General features: G+C 35.0%; 4 protein-coding genes across 5 annotated transcripts in view; 3 read left to right on the top strand and 1 right to left on the bottom strand.

Annotated features, from left to right (window-relative positions):
* The first annotated feature begins 1,238 nt into the window (after positions 1-1,238).
* Positions 1,239-10,848, top strand: LOC140968741 (bifunctional aspartokinase/homoserine dehydrogenase 1, chloroplastic-like). 2 transcript variants are annotated; one of them, XM_073429828.1, is made up of 18 exons: positions 1,239-1,492; positions 2,718-2,786; positions 2,883-3,257; positions 3,916-4,004; positions 4,110-4,413; positions 4,617-4,669; positions 4,751-4,965; positions 5,073-5,160; positions 5,237-5,350; positions 6,961-7,059; positions 7,499-7,693; positions 8,037-8,119; positions 8,713-8,929; positions 9,179-9,324; positions 9,544-9,679; positions 10,039-10,122; positions 10,212-10,304; positions 10,410-10,848. In XM_073429828.1, exons 1-18 carry the CDS (start codon positions 1,267-1,269, stop codon positions 10,653-10,655), a joined length of 2,832 nt encoding a protein of 943 aa, XP_073285929.1. In that variant the 5' UTR covers positions 1,239-1,266; the 3' UTR covers positions 10,656-10,848. The 2 variants fall into 2 exon arrangements, with proteins under 2 accessions (XP_073285929.1, XP_073285930.1); XM_073429829.1 differs by having other exon boundaries at positions 1,245-1,492; positions 2,713-2,786.
* A 323-nt stretch (positions 10,849-11,171) lies between these two features.
* LOC140968742 (elongation factor 1-gamma 2-like) overlaps positions 11,172-24,441 on the bottom strand; it is a 32,318-nt gene continuing 19,048 nt past the window's right edge. The window contains exons 1-8 of the mRNA XM_073429833.1: positions 15,302-15,454; positions 14,335-14,459; positions 14,171-14,259; positions 13,986-14,081; positions 13,802-13,896; positions 13,687-13,727; positions 13,517-13,600; positions 11,172-11,447 (exon numbers count right to left, since the gene is read on the bottom strand). Of these exons, the coding sequence (XP_073285934.1) occupies positions 11,298-11,447; positions 13,517-13,600; positions 13,687-13,727; positions 13,802-13,896; positions 13,986-14,081; positions 14,171-14,259; positions 14,335-14,459; positions 15,302-15,362 (741 nt within the window). The 5' untranslated portion in view covers positions 15,363-15,454 and the 3' untranslated portion in view covers positions 11,172-11,297. Of the gene's footprint in view, positions 11,448-13,516; positions 13,601-13,686; positions 13,728-13,801; positions 13,897-13,985; positions 14,082-14,170; positions 14,260-14,334; positions 14,460-15,301 lie in introns of the transcript that reaches the window.
* On the top strand, positions 17,080-21,355 carry LOC140968759 (uncharacterized). Its single transcript, XM_073429859.1, has 7 exons — positions 17,080-17,572; positions 18,753-18,805; positions 19,306-19,398; positions 19,953-20,176; positions 20,742-20,808; positions 20,938-21,051; positions 21,162-21,355. The coding sequence occupies exons 1-7, from the start codon at positions 17,152-17,154 to the stop codon at positions 21,183-21,185; spliced, it is 996 nt and encodes a 331-aa protein (XP_073285960.1). The 5' UTR covers positions 17,080-17,151; the 3' UTR covers positions 21,186-21,355.
* On the top strand, positions 23,439-24,148 carry LOC140968760 (flowering-promoting factor 1-like). Its single transcript, XM_073429860.1, has one exon. It carries the CDS (start codon positions 23,545-23,547, stop codon positions 23,887-23,889), a length of 345 nt encoding a protein of 114 aa, XP_073285961.1. The 5' UTR covers positions 23,439-23,544; the 3' UTR covers positions 23,890-24,148.

Below are 24,441 nucleotides of genomic sequence, written 5' to 3'. Positions count from 1 at the left end.
TAATAGCCACCTCGGCCAAACCTTATCATGGTTTATGTAGGGATCTTTTTCTAAAGAAAAGAAGGAAATTTGCTAAAAGATTGATGGCTAGCTTCCTTAAGCTTTAACAACATATATACAAACACAACATTATACCTACCTACCACTGTGTGTCTGTGTCTCTCTGTGTGTGTGTGTGTAGGAATCCACGAGACGAATCCCAAATATCTAATGAAAATTAGACTGTCGAAGAAGCTCGGAATCAAGTCATGCTACTAAACTTCCAGAAGTTGAACTGTAGCTCATTCGAATAACAAGATAATGGAACAAGCATTATCAAGTGTTGCATGGATTAAACTTTTGGGTGGCAACGTGTCGAGAAATTAATTTATTTATACTGCTTTTGGCGATTTGGGATGCCTATATTATATTTCAGTGACGAGAATTTGGATACTCAAATAATAATTTCTTTTAAAAAAATTGATTTAACTGATGATGCCATTTAATTCATCACGTAAAAATTAAGGAAAAACATATTATGGATATGAAAATATCTATGTTGTTTTCCTTGATATGTTTTTTGAAAAAATAAAAAATTCATCTACTTAAAAATATATGTTCTTTTTTTAGTAACACGTGAAAAAACTATTTGATCTAAATATTGACTTGAAATTTAAAATTTTAAAATTATATTTAGAAAGATTAGAAACATTGATAAAAACAAAACACGCTGGTATTATTTGTCATCATCGTCTGAGTTAATGCAAGGTATAACTTAGCTTACATATTGTATTGCTCCTTTTGAATTTTTTTTTTAAATCTTCAATATGAAGCACATATTTATATTATATATGTGTGTGTGTTTTTTTTATTTAAATTAATATAATAAAATTCAATGACCATAGTCACTTTGTTGATGATGTTTAATTTATGGTTTCATTTTTTAAATTTAAGTTAAAATACTTTACATTATAACTTACAACATTTCAAATGTTTTTAATTTTAAAAACCTATTTTATGTAAGTATCATCTCAAAAAAATTTATATAATTAAAATTACAAACAAAACTCAATTGAACTCAAGGATGAGTACTATATTTTGATCAAATGAATTTTTTTATTACATGGAAAATTTATGGATAAATTTGTGGGATAATTTATTTTTCTTCAACTATTTTGGATGCAATAAGCATGAATTAGAATTTAGAGGTTTTGCTTTATATATATATATTTAAATAATAACACACACTCACACACAAAATCCACCATCAGTGATCACTTGACTTGTATGCATTTACTGCACACACACGCAGCCGCAAAACTAAAACGCCCATCAACCAACGGAGGAGAAGGGAGATGGCATTCGCTTCTTCCTTGTGTTCTTCTTCTTCTTCTTTACAAAATCTTTCTTCATGCCCGTGTCCCCCTTTCCCGTTCTTCAAACCCAACAAATTATTGGCTCCACCAACCAAGATCCATCCTTTTACTCTCCTGCAACGCCTTCCACTCTCCAGGTAGCCAACTCCTTTGTCTCTTGGCTGGAAAATACTGGGGCATTTCGTTTCTGTTGTTTGTTCATTTCTTTCCGGTTTCTCACATGGAGGGTGCTTAAAGATTTCAGTTTGTGTTATGGGGTTTGGAAGTAGTAAATAAATAGATATATCAAGAGATTCAGTGTATGCATAACCACCTGGGACGGTTTTTTTTCTACCAATTGCATGTTTTTGGAATCCAATCATAGCGATTAAGTTTACAATCTTTACAGAACTAATTTTTATCTATGTGTTGGTTTGGCTCTACTGGATCACCAAATTAAATAATGTTTGTACGAAATGCGCATTTATACTCAAGAAAATATTTTATTTTGGTGAAAGTGGTCATGCAATTAATTATTTTAGACTAAGTGAATATTTTCTCTGTGAATTGCACGGCCAAAGATTTGATTTTGATGAATGCGATCATGCAATTCATTAGTTTGGATAAAGCGAATATTTTTGCTGTGAATGGCACGGACAGAGCTTGTAGAAAGATACATCCCGTCTTTTCATCGATGATTTCTTGAATTGCCTAGAATACCAGTTTCTTTGCGTTTCGTTCTTGCTCGTGACTGTAAGTTGCTTCTCTGTAACGGTTGTTTCTTCATTTTCCAGTTCATAGAACACTACAAGTTACATCTTGTCCAAAATTTACCTGGCCCAGAACCGTGCTGTGTACCCCATCCTGCCACTGGCTTTATTATAGGATTCTGTTTTAGCTAGAGAGTCGAACCATTTGTTGGTTGAAATAATTCACAATAAATTTTTGTTCTCTGTCTATCCCTTTATCATTTCAGACACGGGAAAAAATGAGCAAATCCATGTTTTCTACAACCACGTTTTGGAACTAGCAAAGCTTTGACTTAACTCTCGAAAGTTACCTTATCTAGTTTTGCTGCATTATATTTTCTAGTTTTACCGTCTCCATCATCCAGGGAAGCAACAAGGAGAAAAAATACTCTTCCGTTCATTTTAACATTCCAGAATGATCTTTAGTTTTGTAGTTTTATATTCTCATTAATAAATATAAATTTGATATTTATTGCTACATCCAGAATAGACATCTAATGTCACCGTTTATCTGTAAAGAGTTTTATTTTGGAAGCTGTAGGATTGCAGTTCTTTTTATGGACGTTTGTTAAATTATTTCCACTCTCTCTTATGCATTAGCTGAAGATTCATGTTATTTTTATCCACAGATCAGGTCATTTTTTGCGGTTACAAGGGAGGGATTCGTATAAGCTCAATATACTTGCATCAGTTACTAGTGCAGGTTTTTACCCCATTTTTACATATGGATTCAAACTCATAGCTGAATTTAGTGCCACTAATAAACTATATTTTTCCTGGATGATGACTATGTTTCTAGATATTTTACCGGATGAAGCTGTTGGAAAAGCTCAACTTCCGAAGGGTGACACTTGGTCTATCCATAAATTTGGTGGCACCTGCGTGGGAAATTCTGAAAGAATCCAAAATGTTGCTAACATTATTGTTAAGGATGAGTCAGAGAGAAAATTAGTTGTTGTGTCTGCTATGTCAAAGGTGACTGACATGATGTATGATCTCATATACAAGGCACAATCTCGGGATGATTCCTATGTAATTGCATTAGAAGCTGTTTTACAAAAACACAAGTTGACGGCAGTTGATCTACTTGAAGGGGATGAACTGGCTAATTTCTTAGTTCGATTGCATGATGATATTAATAACCTTAAGGCAATGTTACGTGCGATACACATCGGTATGTCATGCATTTGAAATGCCTAAGAAGTTTTTTTTTAAGAAATATTATCCTTACCATATGGCATGAATATCTGCTTAAGCAAGTAACGGAAAGAGTAAATGGATCGGTAAAACCTACCTTTAACTGTATTTCATATCCATTTTTCTGTGAATTTTGTCCAAGGACTCCAAAACGAAAGATAGCATTCCCCGTAGGCTTTAATTTCTGTTCCTTCACTATGATGGCACTGAGCGCCATCTCAGTTTCCGGACAGGTGTTTGTTTCTACTAAGATTATCTATTCCGACTTCAGTTTGACTAACCTATGGATTCATCCTTGTGTACATATGAACTTGTCCATTATCCAATGTACTCATGTTTTGTCCTAAAAACGGATTTTGATTATAATCATTAGGAGAAATAATAAAATAATAATTATGTTACATTCAAGTAATTAATTGTTTCACATCAATAAACTGGATTATAAAAAGAAAATGGATCTATTGAGACCATGTCCGTGAGCAAATACATACGCTTATTAATATTTGTATCCTGAAATTAATCTCATGAACATGAACTATTGATTTTCTTTTCTTTCTCAACAAACTATACTTTGTTTAGTGACAAGCATGCTGTTTTATTTTGTAATGACCAACAAAATTCATCGTGAACTGCAGCTGGTCATGCAACAGAATCTTTTTCAGACTTTGTTGTGGGACATGGTGAGCTATGGTCCGCCCAACTGCTGTCAGCTGTTGTTAGAAAGGTGTTTGATATCTTGACGCATTTTTGTTTTAGGGACATGAATATGTCGACTTATCTAGTTTTGTGAAACAATTTGATCATAGCATTTCTTTACCTGGTATTGTAGAGTGGGGTGGAGTGCACTTTTATGGACACCCGAGATGTACTTATTGTAAATCCTACGAGTTCTAATCAAGTTGATCCAGATTATTTGGAGTCAGGCCGAAGGCTTGAGAAGTGGTACTCTCAAAATTTGGCTAAAACAGTTGTCGCAACTGGGTTTATTGCCAGTACTCCTCAGAATATACCTACGACTTTAAAAAGAGATGGAAGTGACTTTTCGGCTGCAATTATGGGTGCTTTATTTAAAGCACGTCAAGTCACTATTTGGACTGACGTTGATGGTGTATACAGTGCGGACCCCAGAAAAGGTTTGTTGCTCTCATTCTCGTGTTGTGTCAGTTGGAAGGCATCAAAACTTCTTTTTGTATATTATTCAATTATCCTGATTCTTTTGAATAATAATACCGAGGATTCTTTTCCTTAATCTATTCTTTTAGCAATCCCGTGAGCATTCGGGATATTATTGACAATTCATTCTGCTATTTTTTGCCTTCATGTTTTCTTTTGGCAGTGAGCGAGGCTGTGATATTGAAGCAGTTGTCATATCAGGAGGCTTGGGAAATGGTAACTTTTCTATACTTTCCTATGTCTTTGGTAATATGTCTTTACATTTCGCTTATTAGTGATCATTATGGAGATGCGCAGTCATACTTTGGAGCAAATGTTTTGCACCCTCGTACAATTATTCCTGTCATGAAATACGACATTCCAATTGTTATAAGGAACATCTTCAACCTGGCTGCACCTGGTACAGTAATATGTCGTCCTGCTGATTTTGAATTTGAAGATTGCCATAGGGTGGATTCTCCAGTTAAAGGATTTGCTACAATCGACAATTTAGCCCTTGTAAATGTTGAAGGGTGAGATTTCAATTTATATTATGACGATAGTTATGGTGCGTGATTCAGTGTTTGTTTTTTCTTCCAATCTCATGGTTGAGCTATTGCTCACATTTTTTTCTTTCCAGAACTGGAATGGCTGGTGTTCCTGGTACTGCTAGTGACATTTTCAGTGCCGTGAAGGATGTTGGAGCTAATGTAATCATGATATCCCAGGTATACCTGTTTTCGTCTCTGACTATAATTTATAATCACTTTCATAGGGATTCTTACTTTATTTATTTCAATGCAGGCTAGTAGCGAGCACTCTGTTTGTTTTGCTGTTCCTGAGAAGGAGGTTAAGGCTGTGGCTGCTGCTTTAGAAATTAGGTTTCGTCAGGCGTTGGATGCTGGCCGTCTCTCTCAGGTTGTTTGCCTTTAACCAAGTTTTTGGAGCTATCATGCCAAGTCATGACTGAGCTTTCTGTATACACACACACACAATATGTATGTATGATGAATTAAATCAGCATTTTTCGGTGAGAGTATACTGTATGAAGTATGTGAGAATTTGACTGTGCGAGTTACTTCCATGAAGATTACTTGCCTATAGTACTTTCTGAATAACCATTTACTTCCAAACTACAATTTACCTTTAGTTTACAGTGAAAAGAATTAGCCAATGCAGAAGGTTTGATAATTTGCCTCTCCGAGGGCTTTTTAAGGACATTTATTTGTGGATGATGTGCATGTTAGAACTGTTTTGTAACAAAAAGAAGGGGATGCTACTTTATCAGAACATGATATCAATGTTGTCTGATATAACTCTGTCTTCAACCTTCTTGATGATTTTAACTTATTATTAAGCCATGCAATTACCAATATGACTACCCATTACTCTTAATTCATTTACCCATGCCTACTAGCTGCCATCCTATCGCTTATAAGAGTTACGGGTCCAATACAACTTTAGATACAAGCTTATTCCCTTGCAGACAAGATCTACTTGAAAATAACTCAACTGCATAATTTAAAACCTAATTTATTAAAATTGATGGCATCTGTATCTTAATCATTTATTCTTCCACTGGTGTTCGATGATGCGATCACGGATGGTCAAGCTCCAAAGAAAGTGTGGGATCCTTTAGAGTTTCCGGAGGGACCAATCACGAGAAGACGACTAAAGAGATTCGATGAGGCACTATATGGAGTCATGAGCAATCAAGAAGGGCTTACAAGCAAGGTGTAAAGTGCCGAAGGATTCGTGATGCATGAGAGTAAGTTTGGGAGTCATAGGAACATTATTCAAGTGATAAATGATGAGGAATCCAGAAGCCTCGGCGCCCGAGCGGCCAAATCTTACCGCCCGACGCCACACTTACTGTCCAAGATGAAGATTTTCAGAACACCTCGCGCCCGAGTGGTCAAATCTTACCGCCCGAGCGCCAAATTTCCAGAACCCTCGGCGCTCGAGCGGTCAAATCCTACCACCCGAGCGCGCCAAGTTGCGAGAAAAATCCTTGTTTCCTAGTTTAGAGCCCTAATTATTTTGGTAACTAGATATTAATATATTTTGAGTATGTAAACATATTTTGGACAAATTTTCAACACAATTCAGATTATTCATTGATAGAATACATTGTTCTTGAGTTTTTCTCTCAAACAATAAAAGCTTTTGCTTTGTTCAAAATCAAACTTATCAAAGTTTATACTTTGTGGCGTTTGTCGATCGTTATTGCACGGATTGTCAAATTCGAGTTCTTTGAAGGTTCGTTTGAGTGTCGATTGTTTATTTGTGATCGTTTATTACTAAACCTCGTAGTTTAGAAGTAAAGGTCGCGCAATTACTTGATTCAAAAGATCGGGACAACACAACACGGATCCTAAATCGTTGTTGAATTGAGGGCGCGATTTCAATTAATTGTGTTTGCTTTTCTTGCGTAAGAGGATTCATATCACGTTCGCTGTTTGACAACAATGTTGCTCATTTTTCTAAGAGATTTGTGTTGTTATGTTATTCTTATTTAATGTTTGCAGATTGCTGTTATTCCCAGTTGTAGCATTCTGGCAGCGGTTGGCCAAAAAATGGCAAGTACTCCTGGAGTTAGTGCGACGCTCTTTAATGCTCTTGCCAAGGTTAATAAACTTACAACTGTTGAATAATTTTTCTAATGTCTTCCATACAATCCCAAGTACTCAACTATTACTCCTGCAAAATCAAGTTGGTCTGTTGTTGAATAATGTGGATTAAAGAAATTCATAACCTTTTCTAGTATAAGGTTTGACAAAGCTAAGATCTTTCAAACATGAAATACGATGTTTCAGGTTTGAAAGATAGCAAAAAAGTAGCATGGGAGCAAGTGTGCTCCAAAATATAAGACGTTAGGAGCTTATAAGATCCTTAAAAAAGGTTGGAGAAGGAAATTGATGAGGCTCCAACTTATTTTTTGATCTAACATCTTAAAATCTAATGAGTATCGTAGTATCGTATTTCCATCTGCAAGAGAATAATATTCTCCTTTTACCTTTTTTTGTTGTAAGCATATATTTCCTGACTCAGTGGACCAATTTTCAGGCTAATATCAATGTGCGCGCCATAGCTCAAGGTTGTTCTGAATATAATATTACTGTAGTTCTCAAGAGAGAAGATTGCATAAAGGCTTTACGTGCTGTGCACTCAAGATTTTATCTATCAAGAACTACGATATCAATGGGTATTATTGGACCAGGATTGATTGGTGGCACATTGCTTGACCAACTTAGGGACCAGGTACAAATGATGTTTCAAATTTATTTTCCACAGCGCCAGAATTTCTGGACTTTCTTTTGTATTGGATTATGTCTTCTGGAGTGAGGGCCTTTCTGGATGTGAAGTTCCACTCCAACAGTAACACAACTTTCCAGTAGTTCAGATGTATAATTTTATGTTATTTCGGCCAAAGTTATCCTTACTGGAGTTTTCAAGTGGTTTTAGTATATGTAGTGGAAGAAATCTTAAACTGGGATCAACATTTTGGTTCCTTACGGTCCATTTGAAACGATTCGTTTTTAGTATTGTAATTTTCATATTATGTTATATATTTTGTTTAATGGTCTGTCAATTCTCTGTACAGGCAGCAGTCCTCAAGGAAAAGTTCAACATTGATCTGCGTGTAATGGGGATTGCGGGATCAAGGACTATGCTATTAAGCGATACGTAAGTTTCGGGAGTTTTAAGAAAGCTTCTTCATTCAATCTTTTGCCATTATGATCGTATACAACAAAAATGACCAATTGTTTTCTATTATCCATTGATTTTATTTTTTTTTAATTGATGGATGAAGCAAAAAGAAAATAGGGTTATGTTGACTAAAGATCCTTTAGAGGTGTTAGATAATCTTTTTTTCACCCATTTTCATTTTTTAAAACAAGTGTGTTGTTTGGTATTAGCTAACTTAAAGTCTTGTGATCCCCTGTATACTATAAGTTGTTTTGGAAGTCACGAGAAGTTTAGATTTTATTTTTTTTTTTACTTTTCAAGAGAAAAGCTACTAGAGCCCATATGATATTGATCTGTGATCTCATGCACTAAACAAAAGAAGTCTAAGATCTTGAAACAATTTATCTCCTTTTCTTAAAAGAGCTTCTAACCTCGTGACTTCTTATTTTGGATGCTAATAATTAATGAAATATTTTGTATGTTATTGGCTCCCTAATTCTATTGACGCTCAAAATCAATAAACCCCCTTAAATTCAAAGTGTCTTAAATTTTAGAATTTGAATAGCCTAACATGTCACGGCGGTAATTAGGGGGATTGACTTGTCAATATGGAGAGATCTTCAAAAAGACAAGGTTGATATTCAGAAATTTGTTCAGCATGTGCACGGGAATGATTTCATCCCTAATACTGTTATAGTAGATTGCACCGCAGACTCTTATGTGGCGAGCCATTACCATGATTGGTTGTGCAGAGGCATACATGTGATCACTCCAAATAAGAAAGCTAATTCAGGTCCCCTTGATCAGGTAACAAAGAAAAGCATACACGTGACACCCGAAGTAGTTGATTATTGTCGATTTTTGTTATGAATTGTCTCATTTCCCATATGCTCATTTAAATGCTACATCTCTCCCATCGTACATGTATGTTATGTGTTGATGTCTGCATTTAAGTGTTCGTTCTGCTAGGAAAATACCTTCTTTATATGCATAGTTGGTGAAAATGTCTTAACTATATTTCATGCTTGATTGGATTTTACATTGTCATGTGTGCAGTACTTGAAATTGAGAACTCTTCAACGTCAATCCTATACACATTATTTCTATGAAGCAACTGTCGGAGCTGGTTTACCGATCATTAGCACTTTGCAAGGGCTTCTCGAGACTGGGGATAAAATTCTGCGAATTGAAGGCATCTTTAGGTTGGTGTTTCTCTTCAGTCACACGTTTAGGAAATATGACTAGCTCTTTGTCTTTGCCTTGAATCATTATGCACGGGGTAGGGGAGGACCCAGGGGGTAATATCTCTCCACCCCAATCTTGGATGTTTTATGTGTAATTAAAAAATATAGGCAAAAATAAAAATGCTTCAGGACGTTATAACTCATCTATCTGCTCACCAAGTGTATGTGTTGATTCAGTGGGACCTTAAGCTATATATTTAACAACTTCGTGGGTGCCCGAGCTTTCAGTGAAGTGGTGAAAGAGGCAAAAGAGGCGGGCTTCACTGAACCAGATCCGAGGGATGATTTGTCTGGAATGGATGTTGCCAGGAAGGTATTGTCTCATAATTTTGTGTTATGATCTGTCATTACACCTTTACCGCCTAGCCATTTTGTGCAAGAAAATTGGTTTAATGAAATTCTCTTGCTGCCCTGAGATTGTTCTGAAAGGGGACTTGATAATTGTTCGTTTTCCTTTGCATTATGGTCAGCTTGTGGGCACGCCTACTCCCGGCTAAAGTTTGTGTGACTGGAGTTTGTTTTCATCATTATTCTTCCTTCAGCATCCATGTCGGTAGAATGCCAGTTACCATGGCATGCCTGAAATTGTTTACCAGGCATACAAGAAGCCCAGATTTTGTTTTTCGAGTCCTTATTTTTAAATTTTCCTGTTGAATGGTTTGTGTGGCACAGGTGATAATCCTAGCCAGAGAGTCTGGACTAAATCTGGAATTGTCGGATATTCCAGTTCAGAGCCTCGTGCCAGAACCATTAAAGGCAAGTAAAATATCGACGAGCCACTAGGCTGTTTGACTGAGGCACTGCTTAATATTTGATAATGATATGTCCTACGGTTTTTATTTCAGGATAGTGCATCACCTGAGTTGTTCCTTCAGGAACTGTCTCAGTTTAATGTAGACTGGGCAAAACAAAGACAGGAGGCTGAAGATGCTGGTGAAGTCAGTGTCCTTCAGGCCTTAGTGCTGAATTTGAACTTCACTAGAGTTATATTTTCTGTTTATTGATTTTTATTTATTGATCTAACATGTTGAATTATGAAAAAGGTGTTGAGATATGTCGGGGTAGTGGATGTTGTGAACCAGAAAGGAACAGTGGAACTTCGAAGATACAAGAAAGAGCATCCATTTGCACAACTATCTGGGTCTGATAATATAATTGCATTCTCGACACAGAGGTATGCTAAGCAACCTCTGATTGTGCGTGGTCCGGGTGCTGGGGCTGAAGTCACGGCTGGTGGAGTATTCAGTGACATTTTGCGTCTCGCCTCTTATCTTGGCGCCCCATCGTAAGGGTCAATTTTCAACACTTCGTGTGTGCTTTGCTCTGTCCAAGCTGGAGATAATTTTATCGTCGATTTATCTAGGTATCTTGGTTTCCCTTGGATTTTGCAGTTTTGGTGATTATGTAACTACACAATACTCGTGCATTCTTCTTAGATTACAAGTTTTTTGGATCCTGCAACTTAAATTTATCCATTTATCAGATTATCGTTTTTCACTTAGAAGTAGAGAATAATAAATTGTTAAAATAAACAGAAAGCCTTCATTTTTCAGCTATGCTATCAACTGCAAACGATTGTTTGAATGGTGTGTAACTGGGTGCGCTAATAAACTCTTCAGCATTAAACTGTGTGTGTGTTGTCCATAGCAGCAATCACGACATTCTTAGACTTGCATTTAGTCTTCAAAGAGTTTCCTGTGGGTTTTTTGAAATTGTTACCCGGTTTTTAGATATGATACGATGTGAATGTGCAATAATAATCTGAAAGATATGACTGGCTAGTTTTGAAGAACAGAAACAGCAGCAAACATAAGATTTCCTGGCAGTAATCAGTTTTGGTATGCTACGGGAAATGTTCGCTAAAAGGTGTGACATTAGTAAGGTTCAAAGTTACTCGAGATAGCCACATGTAATAGCATAAAAGTCATTACTCAATTGATTTTGGGACCAAGGTAATACTTCGGATCTCCGAAGAACCTTGCAATCAGTTCAGCTTTTTCAGCCGAAAGATCAGTGTTATCCATGATGTACTCCTTGGAAGCCTTTGCTATTGCTTCAATGGAACCAATCGCTTGATTAAGCTGAAACGAAGAAGCCTGACATGTGAGTATTTTTTGTGATATTTTAATTTTATATCATAAAAAAATCAGCTGGTATTCAGCAATGCCGCTACATCTTGCATGGAGGTAGGCAGTGCAGCCTGCATATTAGATTCATATGATGGAGTTGGGCCCAAATTGTGTACTACTCGATCTTGGCCTGATTAAAATGTAGAGCTCAATTGACTAGTAAATTTCAACATTGAGCTCAACATGCTCAAAATTCTCATCTATCAAGACCAGACAAGGACAATCAATTTTTTTTTAAATTGACACCACCTTTGACAAACAAACTAATTAACCATAAAAAGTAAACTCGAAGACAATAAAAATCAGAGCAAGTGCGTAATACGTCCATGGACAATAATATTAAAGAAAATGAAAGCAAGGTAGGTGATTTTGAATTTTCAAAAAAGTAAGTATGCTATTGGAGGAAAAAAACAGAAAAAAACTTAAACATAACAAACGACTGCAATAGAAACGATATTACTAAACTAATAAATTAAAACCATATAATCAATTTTTATTTGTTGTCAACAATGAAAGATGATAAGCCAATCTAAGATTTGATTCCAAATCAAAGAAATAACAAAACCATTGATGAAAAAATTCCGCAGCCACCTCTCCAATAATCCTTTGAAAGTGATTACTCAATAGTTCATTCTCGAAGAAATCAAAAGCTAACAAGTCGAAGACTATATTAAAATTGTTCTTTCAATTCCGAAAATTAGGAAAACATTGGGATATGCTCAACTTGACTCCTGGACAGTCAGATATTTCTAGAAGTGACTATCGAACATCCAATTTATCTTTTAAAGAAGTTCAAAAGATGAAAATGGCATTGAGTGGAATGGATGTAGAGCTGATGAGTTTATACAAGAAAATACACGAAAATGAAAATAAATTTGATAAATATTGAGGAGAACGTAATTTAGTGAATTTGTGTTATAATGCATCCAGTAAAATTTCCTTGGATTTGGAATAAAATTTCATTGCTATCTTTGATAAATGAAAATCATTTGAATCAATTATATAGAGTTAATTTTTGTCTACATCATTGCTTCTTTTGTGTCTATTAATTACGCTCAAGCTATTGATAACTTTTTCGGAATACTTATTATTTCTTGTAACATCTTAGTCAGCTTTCATATTCTTTCACAACATTACCCATACATTCATTACTTACTCTTAATTTTATAGTATCTTAACGGTGCGTTTGGTACAAGAGATTGCTCAGGATTGTGGTTGGTTTTTCTAGTTAAACCAATGTTTGGCTTAAACCCGTGTTTGGTAGCTTTTTTAATAAAGCTAGTGAATCTACTACTATCCAACGTACTAGGTAACATTAACTCAAGAAAACTAAACCCATACCCCCCCTTATATTAACTATAGATTTCTTAGTCAGACAACTTGTTCCAATACTACCCTTCACCCTGCACACACAAAAAGACAACATTTTGTCTCCTCCAACTAAATGTTGGGTAGGGTAGTAATTTTAAAATATATGAAGGGTAATTTGGTCAAAAGTACAAAAATACTTAATTTATCCCACCAATAAAAAAATAATACTAAACATAATATTATTTTATATTCAATAATCTCATACTTCGAACCAAAACTTTCTTTTGCCAGTCAATTAGTGTGTTTAACAAACGTGAGTATAAATTTCAAAATAATTTTGCGGATTTGATAGGACTATGATGGATAAAATGGAAAAGTTCTATGCTTAGGCTCAAACTCGAGTAGCCTAAATTTTCATGAAGTGGAGCTCCAGTTATAAACTACCGGAGCTCAACCCTGCTAGTGTGCACCTTTGGTATCCTAAGATTTAGAGAAGGAAATTGTGAAATAGAGCCTACTTAACAACTCTAAGAATCATATTGTCTTTCTATTTTGAACTTTACAAAGCATGCAAGTTGCACTTTAACATAAGAAGAATACCAACATCAAGTGGTCAAGTTTCAACACCAGAAAACGTTTTAAAAAATTAAAATATGTAGGTGTGTGAGTCAGTCAATTTGTGATTTCTGAAACAGAAAATATCTTATTACCGCATGGGCGTCATGGTTATCAATCCCAGGAATAGATGTAACCACTTTGATATAGAGGTTCAATGATTGCACAGATATTTCCCTCTATAAGCACATTAACATTTGTTAGTCATGAATTGCAAAGAAAAACTACATAACCGAAACATGTAGAAAAGGTTCAACTAAAAAACCTCTGCTCTCAGTTTTGCTGTGACATCCTGCTTCTTACATGCTGCAGTAAAATCCATACAATAAAAATGGTTCAAGGATCCTCATAAATTTTAGATTTGAGAAATGTAATCTTACCTCCTCGAGCAAGTGCTACCTTGACAATTTTCTCAAATCCCATCTCCAAGTCTTTTACAGGCATGAATGCTGGCCTGCCAAGCTCCATGACATATCTTTGGAAAGGCACATGTTAACCAGTGCTCAGTTCATGAAGATTGATGCTAGGAGTAATGCATCGTTAGGGATAAATGGCCTATCTCACTTGAAATAAGAGCGAACGAAAGAATCATTTTGATCCTTTGTTGGGAGGGTAACCACCAAGTACAAGTTCGCAAACTGTCCCCTCAACTTCTGAACTCTGAACCAAAGAATGAAATTTGTTACATACAAATAAAGATGAAAAAATATCAGCAACGGAAATGTGAAGGGTAGATATGCAGCATTTACCGGCTGAAGATAGATGCATTGTCATTTGAATCCCAATTAGTCACAAATATGAAAGCCGCAGACACACCTCCACAGTTAAAAATGAAGTCCTGCGAAGCATAATATTTTAAAAGTTAAAAAGGATGTCATCCTGGAAATGAATATTGTATAGGAAGGGTGGCTACTGGATCAATTGAAACAAAATTTAGACGGCAAGAATTTTCATTGAGGAAGCAGGAGATAAAGTTGATGAAGGAAGGGTGTTGCTCATCTTTCCAAGTGGTGCTCATGATGCAAACCCCATTGCAACCTACACCATATTCAAATTCCTGCCCCAGTCAATTTCCAAACATGATCATTTTCAAGAACATTCTTACACCGGTGAAGCATTAGTAACAAATTGCAAATCGAAATAAGAAAGTGATAGAATGTAAAAATCGTATCAACTTCCACCTACATCATTAACTTTAGACAACATACATTGTCCATGTTATCAAACAGTATGCCAAACTCTGCTCCCAAGAAAAAATAAATGGACAGGACCAAGAGAGTACATTAGAAGAACTGTGAATTAAATGATCCTTAAAATTATGTTTTGTTTTGTAGCTTAAAAGGTAATAATAAAATGGGAAGCTGAACTATTATAAATTTGCAAAAAGATTACATTTTACGTTTAGTCACTTTTAAAATTTCATATACAAATAGCGAGTTGCTTGCTGCTAGATATAAGACTGTGATTTGGTTTTATTTTAGAATTACATAAGAAAAACAATAAGCTTGTAAATTGATTACAGCTTATGTTGGCGATAATTCACATGTAAGGGGGAAGTATAATTTCCAGGCAAGCGAAAAATTTCACAATTCGTAGAAAATGATTCGATAGAAACTATCAGATTTCACATAACTTTCAGTTCCAAAAAATGTTTCCGCACCCGATCGTATGTGCATGAACATACCACGCACTCACATACATACTGGATAACACATTATCATATAGAAATCAATTAACGTAAAACAAAAGGACTCGATCCTAAATTAAACTTCACGCCAATATTTGATGAAGATCGATCTAGAGAAATAATCGATTGCTTTTAAAGAATATTATAGCCAAAAAAGAAACAGAATCAAATCGAAGAACTAACAGCAACATACCTGAATTCGATAAATTTGAATGCGCCGATTCTCTGTAGTGGTTTCCCGCGCTTGCGCTCATTCTCCGTGATATGAACCGCGCTGGCTTATGTTTAGTAAAGGGCGACGAAGAGGTTCTTTACTTTGCCTTATAAATGTTTGAAACCAAATTTTTCTGCCACATAATACATATCTGCCCAATAATACTTTTTTTTAATAAAAATAAATTGAAATTTTACTATTTTAAAAATTATTCCAAATATAATTATACTTCACAATAAATATGAAAATTATGTTCGATATTAAAATTTATATAAATAATACAAACATGTCAATAATAATATGACGAATTTTTCTAATATACAAAAGCGACGGTTTATTATTTATTATTTTCTCATAAAAATCTCTATTTAAGGAAGACAGAGTTACACATCATGATTTCTATGGATGTGATCATCGAGTGTTAATACTTGATCTTTGGCCATCGACTACTCCTGCTCCTCACTAGCCTGTTTATGGGAGATCCTTTCGCTTTGAACCTTTTTGGTAATTAGTGAGAAATTTTCCATGTATCATTCAGGAGCGTTGGTCCTTTACTGGTATTTTGGAAATCTCAACCCCCACAAATCTTATTCAATATTTGATGGCATGGCCAACATATAAATTTCCACTTCTAGTTCGATTTACTTTTCCTTTTTAACGTTTTTCACTTCAGTTTCACATGAAAGTTGTTCAAAATACATGTTTGGTGTTTGCTCTTCGATGCCATATCGGTGCATGCCAGTCTATCATTAGAGGAGTGGTAGTTGATGTGAAATGTCTAACTTGTAACTCATCACACACACTTTATGGTATTATAGCTTTACTCGAAAATTTTGGAGGATGTCAGATTTATGTCCACGATTGATTGGTTTTCAACAGAGCAGGTTTGTGGACTTATTTCAGTGGGTAGTTGACCGTGATCATTGCAATGATTTTGAAAGCCTCGTATTGAGATATTGGAGTTTATGGGCTGGACAAAATCAAATTGTGTTCCAAGAAAAATCCAAAGATTAGGAGGATGTTCTTGCAAGACCCAAAGAATTGGAGAAAACTATAGTCTATTATTGACGATACCAAACTCATATGAGATACAACCCAATTCACATACATATCGGCAACCACCACTTACTGGAGTTCTTAAGGTGAATGTCGACGCAACAATGATTAAATCAACGAGCCATTTCGGGATGGGGATTGTGGGACTCGACACCAATGACCTTTTGATATTTGCTGAAGGATGGTTTCTTCATGGAGCTTTGTCTACCCATATTGCAGAATTTATTGATGTTGAGGAAAGGTTGAAGAGGGCCATCAACTAGGGATGATCCAAACTGATTATTGAGACAGATGCAATCCAGGTAGTTCAAGCCATAATCGAACAAGCTCGGTTCTCTTCAAATGTGCCAGTAGCTGAAAAAATTCACAAGCTCGGCTCCAAGTCTCAATCCTCAAATAATGAAACTAAGTAACGAATGAACAGACTCGATATAATTTATGTATTCGTAAACATTTTGTTTTTCGCATGTGATTTTTATTTTTATCACCTTGTTTTCAAACAAAGATTGGATGAATATATATATTAGTGAAACTAAAATTAAAATGACACCCTCCCAAAACTAAAAAAAAAAAAAAAAAAAAAAAAAAAAAAAAAAAAAAAAAAAAAAAAAAAAAAAAAAAAAAAAAAAAAAAAAAAAAAAAAAAAAAAAAAAAAAAAAAAAAAAAAAAAAAACCAACTTAAAAAACATGGTAATATAAAAATAAAAATATTAGAGAGGAGAAAACTAGACAAACAGCAAGCGACTTTATCCTTCCACAGTGATCGGTGTAAAATGCTCAGCGTCATTTCAGTTAGAACTGCATCAGCACCATCGTTTCCACCGTGCCACGCCTTCCCTTCTTCCTCCTTTTCTCCGTCCATCACTCTCCAACAAAGCCCGTGCCTATACTTCCCATTGTTCCGACTCAAACCCAGTCGATTCCATTTCTTGAAGCCATACTCCACCCTCAAACAGATCAACAAACGGCAACAGACCCACTCAAAGCCTCCAGATAATCCGGGGAAAATCTTGAATTTTAACCCAAAAGGAGAAAATAATGGTGATACCGCGGGCGGAGAAGGCGCTGCTGTTAAAGGCACAATCTTGGCTGGACTCCTGCTTGTGGGAGTGGTTGGTGGATTTGGGGTTGTGGGATACATTTACAAGGATCAGATCAATGCTTTCTTGACCCAGTTTTCAAGCATCATTGATGGTAGGATTTTTGCTTTGTTCACTGTGTCTTTTTTTATGGTTATGCTTGATCATTGGTTCGGATATTTATGTTACTGAATTGATGACAAATTATTAATGGTGGATTGCTTTGTTCACTCTATATCCTTCAGCAATTGATTGATTTATTTATTCACTTCGGCTGGGTATCTAAGTTAGTTAACTTTTGCTTCAATTCCTGTTGTAGTGATGAAATTTGGGAGAATATCGAAACAAAATATTGCTGTTCTGTTTGGAAACAAAATATTGCTAAATCTAGCGAAAACTGTATCTTTTGAAGCTTGTATCATTGTATGATGTCATAAAACTAAACTTTTAAAGACGATGATAAGATAAGTTTACTTAGAATGAAATAAAACCGAGAGGGTAGTGAAAAAAATCAAATGATCTAATCGTTGAAAGAAAATAGAGAAGAAAAATGGATTTGTAAATTATTTATGATATAAGAATTAGTATATTTGTTCCCCCACAAAAAAAAAAAAGTATTGAGATTATTTGAATTTAACTTATATGGACTTAAAAAACAAGTTGAATATTTCATAATTTGTTTTAATTAACTTATAAAATTAGCGAACAAGCTGGCAATATCATTGCTTGGTGGGGTAATTCTGTTCCACAATGGGCATCTTTAATGGCAAAAACAAAAAGACAACGCAAGTCTAGATTCTAACAGAAAAATATATACCGGTTTAATTGGCAAATATTTGTTTGATAATTGTAGTTTGAAATTTGAGTCTATTTTACTTTTTTTTTCGCATGCTGCTTGGTGTTCTAACTAAACCAAACCAAGGTTTTGATCCTTCTGTATCGGAATTCACAGTCATGGTTCAGTGTACACAACTTCTAGGTCCTTTTTCTTTGCATTAAATAACTGATGATGAAATATCACTGCCAACTTCAGTTGCTTCATCTAATTTTCAGTGGGAATGGTCAGTTGCGGGAGTAAATAAAATGCTGCCTACTTGTTTGTTGAATGAATCTTTTCGAAAGCATTTATGAATCACAACCAGAAGTCATTGCTTAGAGCGAGTCTATATCTTTTTTTTATTAGCTTCTGGATAATCACATCTTTGAAATACAAGAACAAACATCTGTTTCTTTCATATGTTAATGTGGAAAGAAAAACTTTGTCCTCAAATTTCTGTAGGACTGTTCTATTGCAGGTTATGGGCCAGCTGGATACGCTCTTTTTGTTGCAGTGTACTCTGGATTAGAAGTAAGAATCTACTCCTCTTATTGGGCATATCATGTAGTTGGAAGTAGTCTGTTATGCACCCACTTCATCCCTGTTACAGCCTGCTCAAAATTACTTGTTAGGGAATTGAATTCCTACCATGGTTTCTATCTTTGGCTACTTTATCTTTCTTCATCAAACACGGTTTCTATCTAAGAACTTTTAATTGGTTGACAGTAATAGCAGAACAGTGTGGAACACATTTATTTGGATTTTTTGATGGGTTTAAAAGGTGGTTTTGGAAAGTGAAAACATGAAAACTGGTTTGAATTACTATAACCGACAGATTTCCACTTTCGAGTCATGTACTTGATCCACTTTCGAGTCATGTACTTGATTCATGCATGATTGTGACATAGTTGTTGTTGAATTGCTTCCGAAGGCCCCTTTCTTCAGTTGAATGGTGTAACCCTTTTAATTTTCTCGTATGTGTAACACTACTACAAATCTATCATGTAGTAATGTGTTATTTTTCCTTGCAGATACTGGCAATACCAGCCATCCCCTTGACTTTGTCGGCTGGTCTTCTGTTTGGTTCTTTTACTGGGACTATTATCGTTTCAATCAGTGGCACGGTAAGTCTGCAATCTACAATTATAGAACGGTGTGAAAAAAATTCTATCTACTAGCAATTCTTGCAGGCGATGCGTGTGTGTTCTGTTATTTTATTTTTTTGTAAAATATATTGTGTTTGTATATCTTTGTTTCATCAAAAACATTTATGTATGCTTTTTTACGTAATAATCCTATATATATATATATATTACTCTATTATTACTACTATAAATATATGAGTTGAATTGTGAATTTACATATATGTCTTTATCTTCATTAAATAATATTCATTAATACATGTGATCACTATGTATCACGGGTTTTAAAAATTTTTAATATTAAAAATTAATAAGTTGTATTATTAATTTGTTGAAATGAGTATTTTAGAAAATTGTAGGAAAATCAAAATAATGAATTAAGGTGGCTATTTATACAAAGGGCTATTTATATAAAGGTATTTTAGGAAAAACTAAATAAAACACACCAAGAGACCAAAGTGGTTAGTGGTTATTATGTGGTGATCTTCCATAATAATAGCAATAGATAGCTAATGTTGCTTTCCTTCCGCTTTCAGATTGCTGCAAGTGTTGCGTTCCTTATTGCCAGATATTTTGCACGCGAGCGTATTCTTAAGCTAGTTGAAGAAAACCCAAAATTCCTTGCAATAGACAAAGCTATTGGGGAAAATAGTTTCAGGGTTGTTACTCTTCTTCGATTGAGCCCGTTGCTTCCTTTTTCTCTTGGGAATTATCTATACGGACTTACGTCTGTCCGATTTGTACCCTATGTGCTTGGAAGGTTGGCATCGTCCTCTTTTCTTTCTATAACTTTCGTTCTGTTCCAGTTAAACAATTGGGTTGCTTGTGTTTTATAATAGACGAACATTTAAATTGTTGTGATTTTCGTTATCGTAAGTAGAGTTTCTTTTTTTTTTATTTAATTCTATTTTTATTTTTTCGAAGCTGTAACATAGTTATTTGAGCAATATTAAGTTTGAATGCTCTATTCATTTATTTACTAGAGCACATATGCCGTGACAGTAGAACATATTTCTTGTCGTTTTACTTGTCTGAATTTGTCCTATGTACTCAAGCTAAGCTGCAGTTGTAGTAAGCACGTGATATTCAATTGGAACTTGTTCTCCAGCTGATTATTATTTTTTTCATAACCTTGTATGTTGCATGTCATCGAGTACCATATATATCTCTATTTTTATCTTTCGAAGAAAAAACTTGGGGTTTCTACATTGTGTGAAAACAAATGTAGCGTATTGAAGTTGTATGGCCGACGAACATGGTACACGCATTTCAGTAAATATTAAGTAAGATGATTTAGATTCCGTGATGTTGTTCTGTATTTGCAGTTGGTTAGGTATGCTTCCAGGAACATGGGCGTATGTGAGTGCCGGTGCATTTGGCAGAGCAGTTATTGTCAGTTCACTTGTTCCTCTGAAGAATTGTGTCGATTAAAGATTCTGATATTCTTGAAAATTTTGAGCAGCAGTCAGAGTAGTACTTAACGTTCCCTTTTTTTTTGTATCGGATTTGATTGATTTGCAGCAAGAAGAATCTGGAATCGGTTTAGGGAGTGTAGGGAATGGTCAGATATTGACGCTTGGATTAGGGCTGTTAGCAACAGCAATTGCTGCTACCTACGTTACACGCCTAGCTAAGGTACGTATTCCCACAGAAATGGCTGGACACAGTTTTGATGCATAGAACGTTTGAAGCTAAAAATATGTCGACTGATTCCTCTTCTATTCAATGTACAATATGAAATCCAGGATGCCATAAAAGACATAGAGTGAAGGATGGAGGCGAAACCATAATTCATTGTATATCGCAGATACCTTGTACTGGTATTGTTAGATGGTTGTATGCATATCAAAGCTCAATTGATCAAGGAAATTTGCACTGCCTCTCTTATATTTATCTACAATAAAAAACTTAGTTAAAGGGAAAAGCCCATGTTGGTATATGTAGCTGTTTTTTCTCCCAACTCTGAAATATGTACATACACCCCCTTGTGATGAATGGATGCAATTTTTGCGTAACACATGTCAAATTAATTTCTACGAGTTCTACTTGCATGCTATCCTGTATTGAAGTGAATTTTATAATTATTTTTTTTAATTTTTTATTTTATTTTATTTACATGTAATATATCTATTTTTGTAATCGATTTAGTTTAGATTGTAGAAATTAAATTTACTATTTTGTGCACCCACGCCATCGGCTGCTTGCAATACTAATATGTATATGAGTATATATTGAATATTGTTTGAGTTTTAGTTAGTGACGGAGCCTAGGGTGGCGGGGCGGTTGGGTGGGGTTCTCTTAATATTTTAATTTTATTGATTAGAGATCTAAAAATATTTATTTTTTTATTTGAGACATAGGCTATAGACATTGGACCATTAGAACACACATTTTCCATGTGATGGCATGTGATTGTTCTCCTCAATATTCATATATACTGCTAGCCTACTTATTTTCAGATTTTTTTAAAAAAAAAAAGAAGAAGAAAAGAGAGTGCAACGAATTAAGGGTGTGGTCCATTTAATGGTGGAATTGGTTATCTTGATTCACATTTCACGCTGCCCATGAATCTATTTGTATGCAAGTTTCAATTATTATATAAATATATAAATCCACATTATAATTTTACATTATATTCTTTGCTATGCATGGTTGGCTAAATTCAATCATATATAATTGCAATTTTTTTAAAAAATATATCAGGTTGATTAATCAATTGTTTCATGTTAGTGTTTCATGTTAGCAATATGGTAGATATAATATTAGGAGAAATTAGTTAAATAACTTCGATCAATTTTTTTTTTAAGAAAATGATCTTCTCAAATGTATTTCAAATATACTTGAAAATGTCATTTAAAAAAAATTGACCGAAGTTAAAAAAAAAACTTTTATAATATTATTTAATTTTTACATGCATGAAGTGAATATAAAGAGTACGTAACATCAATGAAGATTCCGTCGAGGACAATTTTTGCATCTTTCCAGCTTCTCATCCGATGTATCATTTGTCATGAAGCGTGGGAGCACGTGATCTAAGTGGGCGTAAGACATTTGAGTTTTCAACATATAAATTTTTTTTCCTCGTTGTGTCAATATTTTATTAAAAGATTATATATACTCGAGACAGCTCAAGATTCTCCCATATTGAAAATCAAGTTTAAAACACACACACAGACATCATCTCGCTTTTCATCGTCGCCCACTCAAATCTTACAAAAAAAAAAAAAGAAGAAGAAGAAAGAATTACTACTATTATTGAAAATGTCAAATGGATCCCACAATATCTATTTATACTCGTATATCTAACAAAAAATATGGACAAAATTATCCATTCCTAGTCCTATCCATAAAAACATTCCAATGGACGGACCAAATGAGATGAAGAAAGAGACGCTTCAGTATATTCTAGAAATCTGATACTCACTGAAAATTTAGGGTCCGATTCTAGCAAGCGACACTAGTCCAGACGCAGGTTTCGAATTTGCTATGAGCCTGAAATCACGAAAAAAACAGTTAGAAGGGGGCGGAGAGGGTGTCTCAGCGTAACCCCTCCGACGCTCAAGTCAGAGACTGAAGATATAAGGGGAGAGCAGCTAAGGGTGCTGCTGAAAAACAATACAGTGAATCTATAAATTAAACACCCAAACCTAGTATTTATAGGAACATACTTGGGCCCGTGATGAGCCTTCCACCTGTATTAAGGATGGGCCGGGAGTTTGAGCCTGATCTTGATGAGTCCATTCCTAAGATGGGTCGGGGCCCATGATCCCGGTGTGGGCTTGATTTGGATGAGCTCATCTCTAGAGTATAAGAATGAAACTTAAATTTATTTAATATAATTAAACCACACATTAAGATTTAAATTTTATTTTATTTTAAATAAATATTATGATCATACTACAGCTCTCTTTTTATCCGCTAGAGATTATACCAATAGTGATTGCAAGAGTATTCTTACTCTGTTCTTTCTGTCCCCATTACGCATATAAATACCCCTCCAGCCTTCCTTATCTTCACCATCTCCTCCACAAACACAATCTAGCTCATTTCCAATATATTTATCCCTTTCCTTCCTTGATTATAGATGATCATATTTCCTCCAATTATATATCAAGAAAATTAATCATCATGTCCGGAGTTTGGTTATTCAAAAACAACGGAGTAATACAACTAGTCGAAAATGCATCAGATCATCAGTATGATTCAGATGGGAGGAGCGGCTCGAAAAAGAAGGTGTTGGTTCACTTGCCGACAGGCCAAATGGTGTCATCATACGGTTTTCTTGAGCAGATTCTGATTGGTTTAGGTTGGGAGAGATACTACGACGGGGATCCCGACCTCTTCCAATTCCACAAGCGTTCTTCCATAGATCTCATATCTTTACCATGGGACTTCTCCAAGTTCAATTCTGTCTACATGTACGATATCGTCATCAAGAACCCAAACATCTTCCATGTTCGTGACATCATCTAAATTTCCCAGTTGCAGGAGTTGAATTATGTATCATGTACATGCATAAATGAGTGTGGTTTTGTATAATTTGTAATTTAGTTTTATGTTTTAGAGAACATGCATGAGTTGTAATATAAGCGCTGTTTGTAACTACGAGTTGGGCTTTCTTTCTTTATTTCTTTTGCTGTTGGTTTGAAAGTAATATGGATTGGAGTACTTATCTAGCTAGGTATATGTACATTATCAAAGACTGCTAAATAAAATCCGATCGTACGCATTTGTGATCGATTCTGCCAATATTATGTATATAAATATTCCCAATCATAATCTACACTTCTACAGGTGCATGCCATAAGTGAAAATGTAGTGCGAACCTGTGAAATATATACCTTCAATATTACACAGAAAGTGCTTTTCCTAGCTAGCCACCATATTTACACACAGTACATTAATTTTAGAAAACTTTCTCAATTAATCTATTCGATTTACGGGAGAGATCGAATTGATTTTGGGTTAAAAAAGGTCCCTAAAATGCGAATGCGAAGGCATGGGGGTGGGGGGGGGGGGGGGGGG

The sequence above is a fragment of the Primulina huaijiensis genome, unplaced genomic scaffold (assembly GCF_012295235.1).
Source record: "Primulina huaijiensis isolate GDHJ02 unplaced genomic scaffold, ASM1229523v2 scaffold37775, whole genome shotgun sequence".
Lineage (NCBI taxonomy): Eukaryota > Viridiplantae > Streptophyta > Magnoliopsida > Lamiales > Gesneriaceae > Primulina > Primulina huaijiensis.
The sequence above is the reverse complement of the archived record's forward strand: the minus strand, read 5'-3'. Positions and strand labels throughout refer to the sequence as shown.

Bases quoted from the DNA above. Each gene is read 5' to 3' on its own strand.
- LOC140968741 (XM_073429828.1), top strand. From the start codon at position 1,267: ATGCATTTACTGCACACACACGCAGCCGCAAAACTAAAACGCCCATCA. The intron at 3,258-3,915 runs GTATGTCATGCA...CGTGAACTGCAG, and splicing joins GTTACGTGCGATACACATCG to CTGGTCATGCAACAGAATCT. The intron at 9,325-9,543 runs GTTGGTGTTTCT...GTGTTGATTCAG, and splicing joins CGAATTGAAGGCATCTTTAG to TGGGACCTTAAGCTATATAT.
- LOC140968760 (XM_073429860.1), top strand. From the start codon at position 23,545: ATGTCCGGAGTTTGGTTATTCAAAAACAACGGAGTAATACAACTAGTC.
- LOC140968759 (XM_073429859.1), top strand. From the start codon at position 17,152: ATGCTCAGCGTCATTTCAGTTAGAACTGCATCAGCACCATCGTTTCCA. The intron at 20,177-20,741 runs GTTGGCATCGTC...CTGTATTTGCAG, and splicing joins GTACCCTATGTGCTTGGAAG to TTGGTTAGGTATGCTTCCAG. The intron at 21,052-21,161 runs GTACGTATTCCC...TATGAAATCCAG, and splicing joins ACGTTACACGCCTAGCTAAG to GATGCCATAAAAGACATAGA.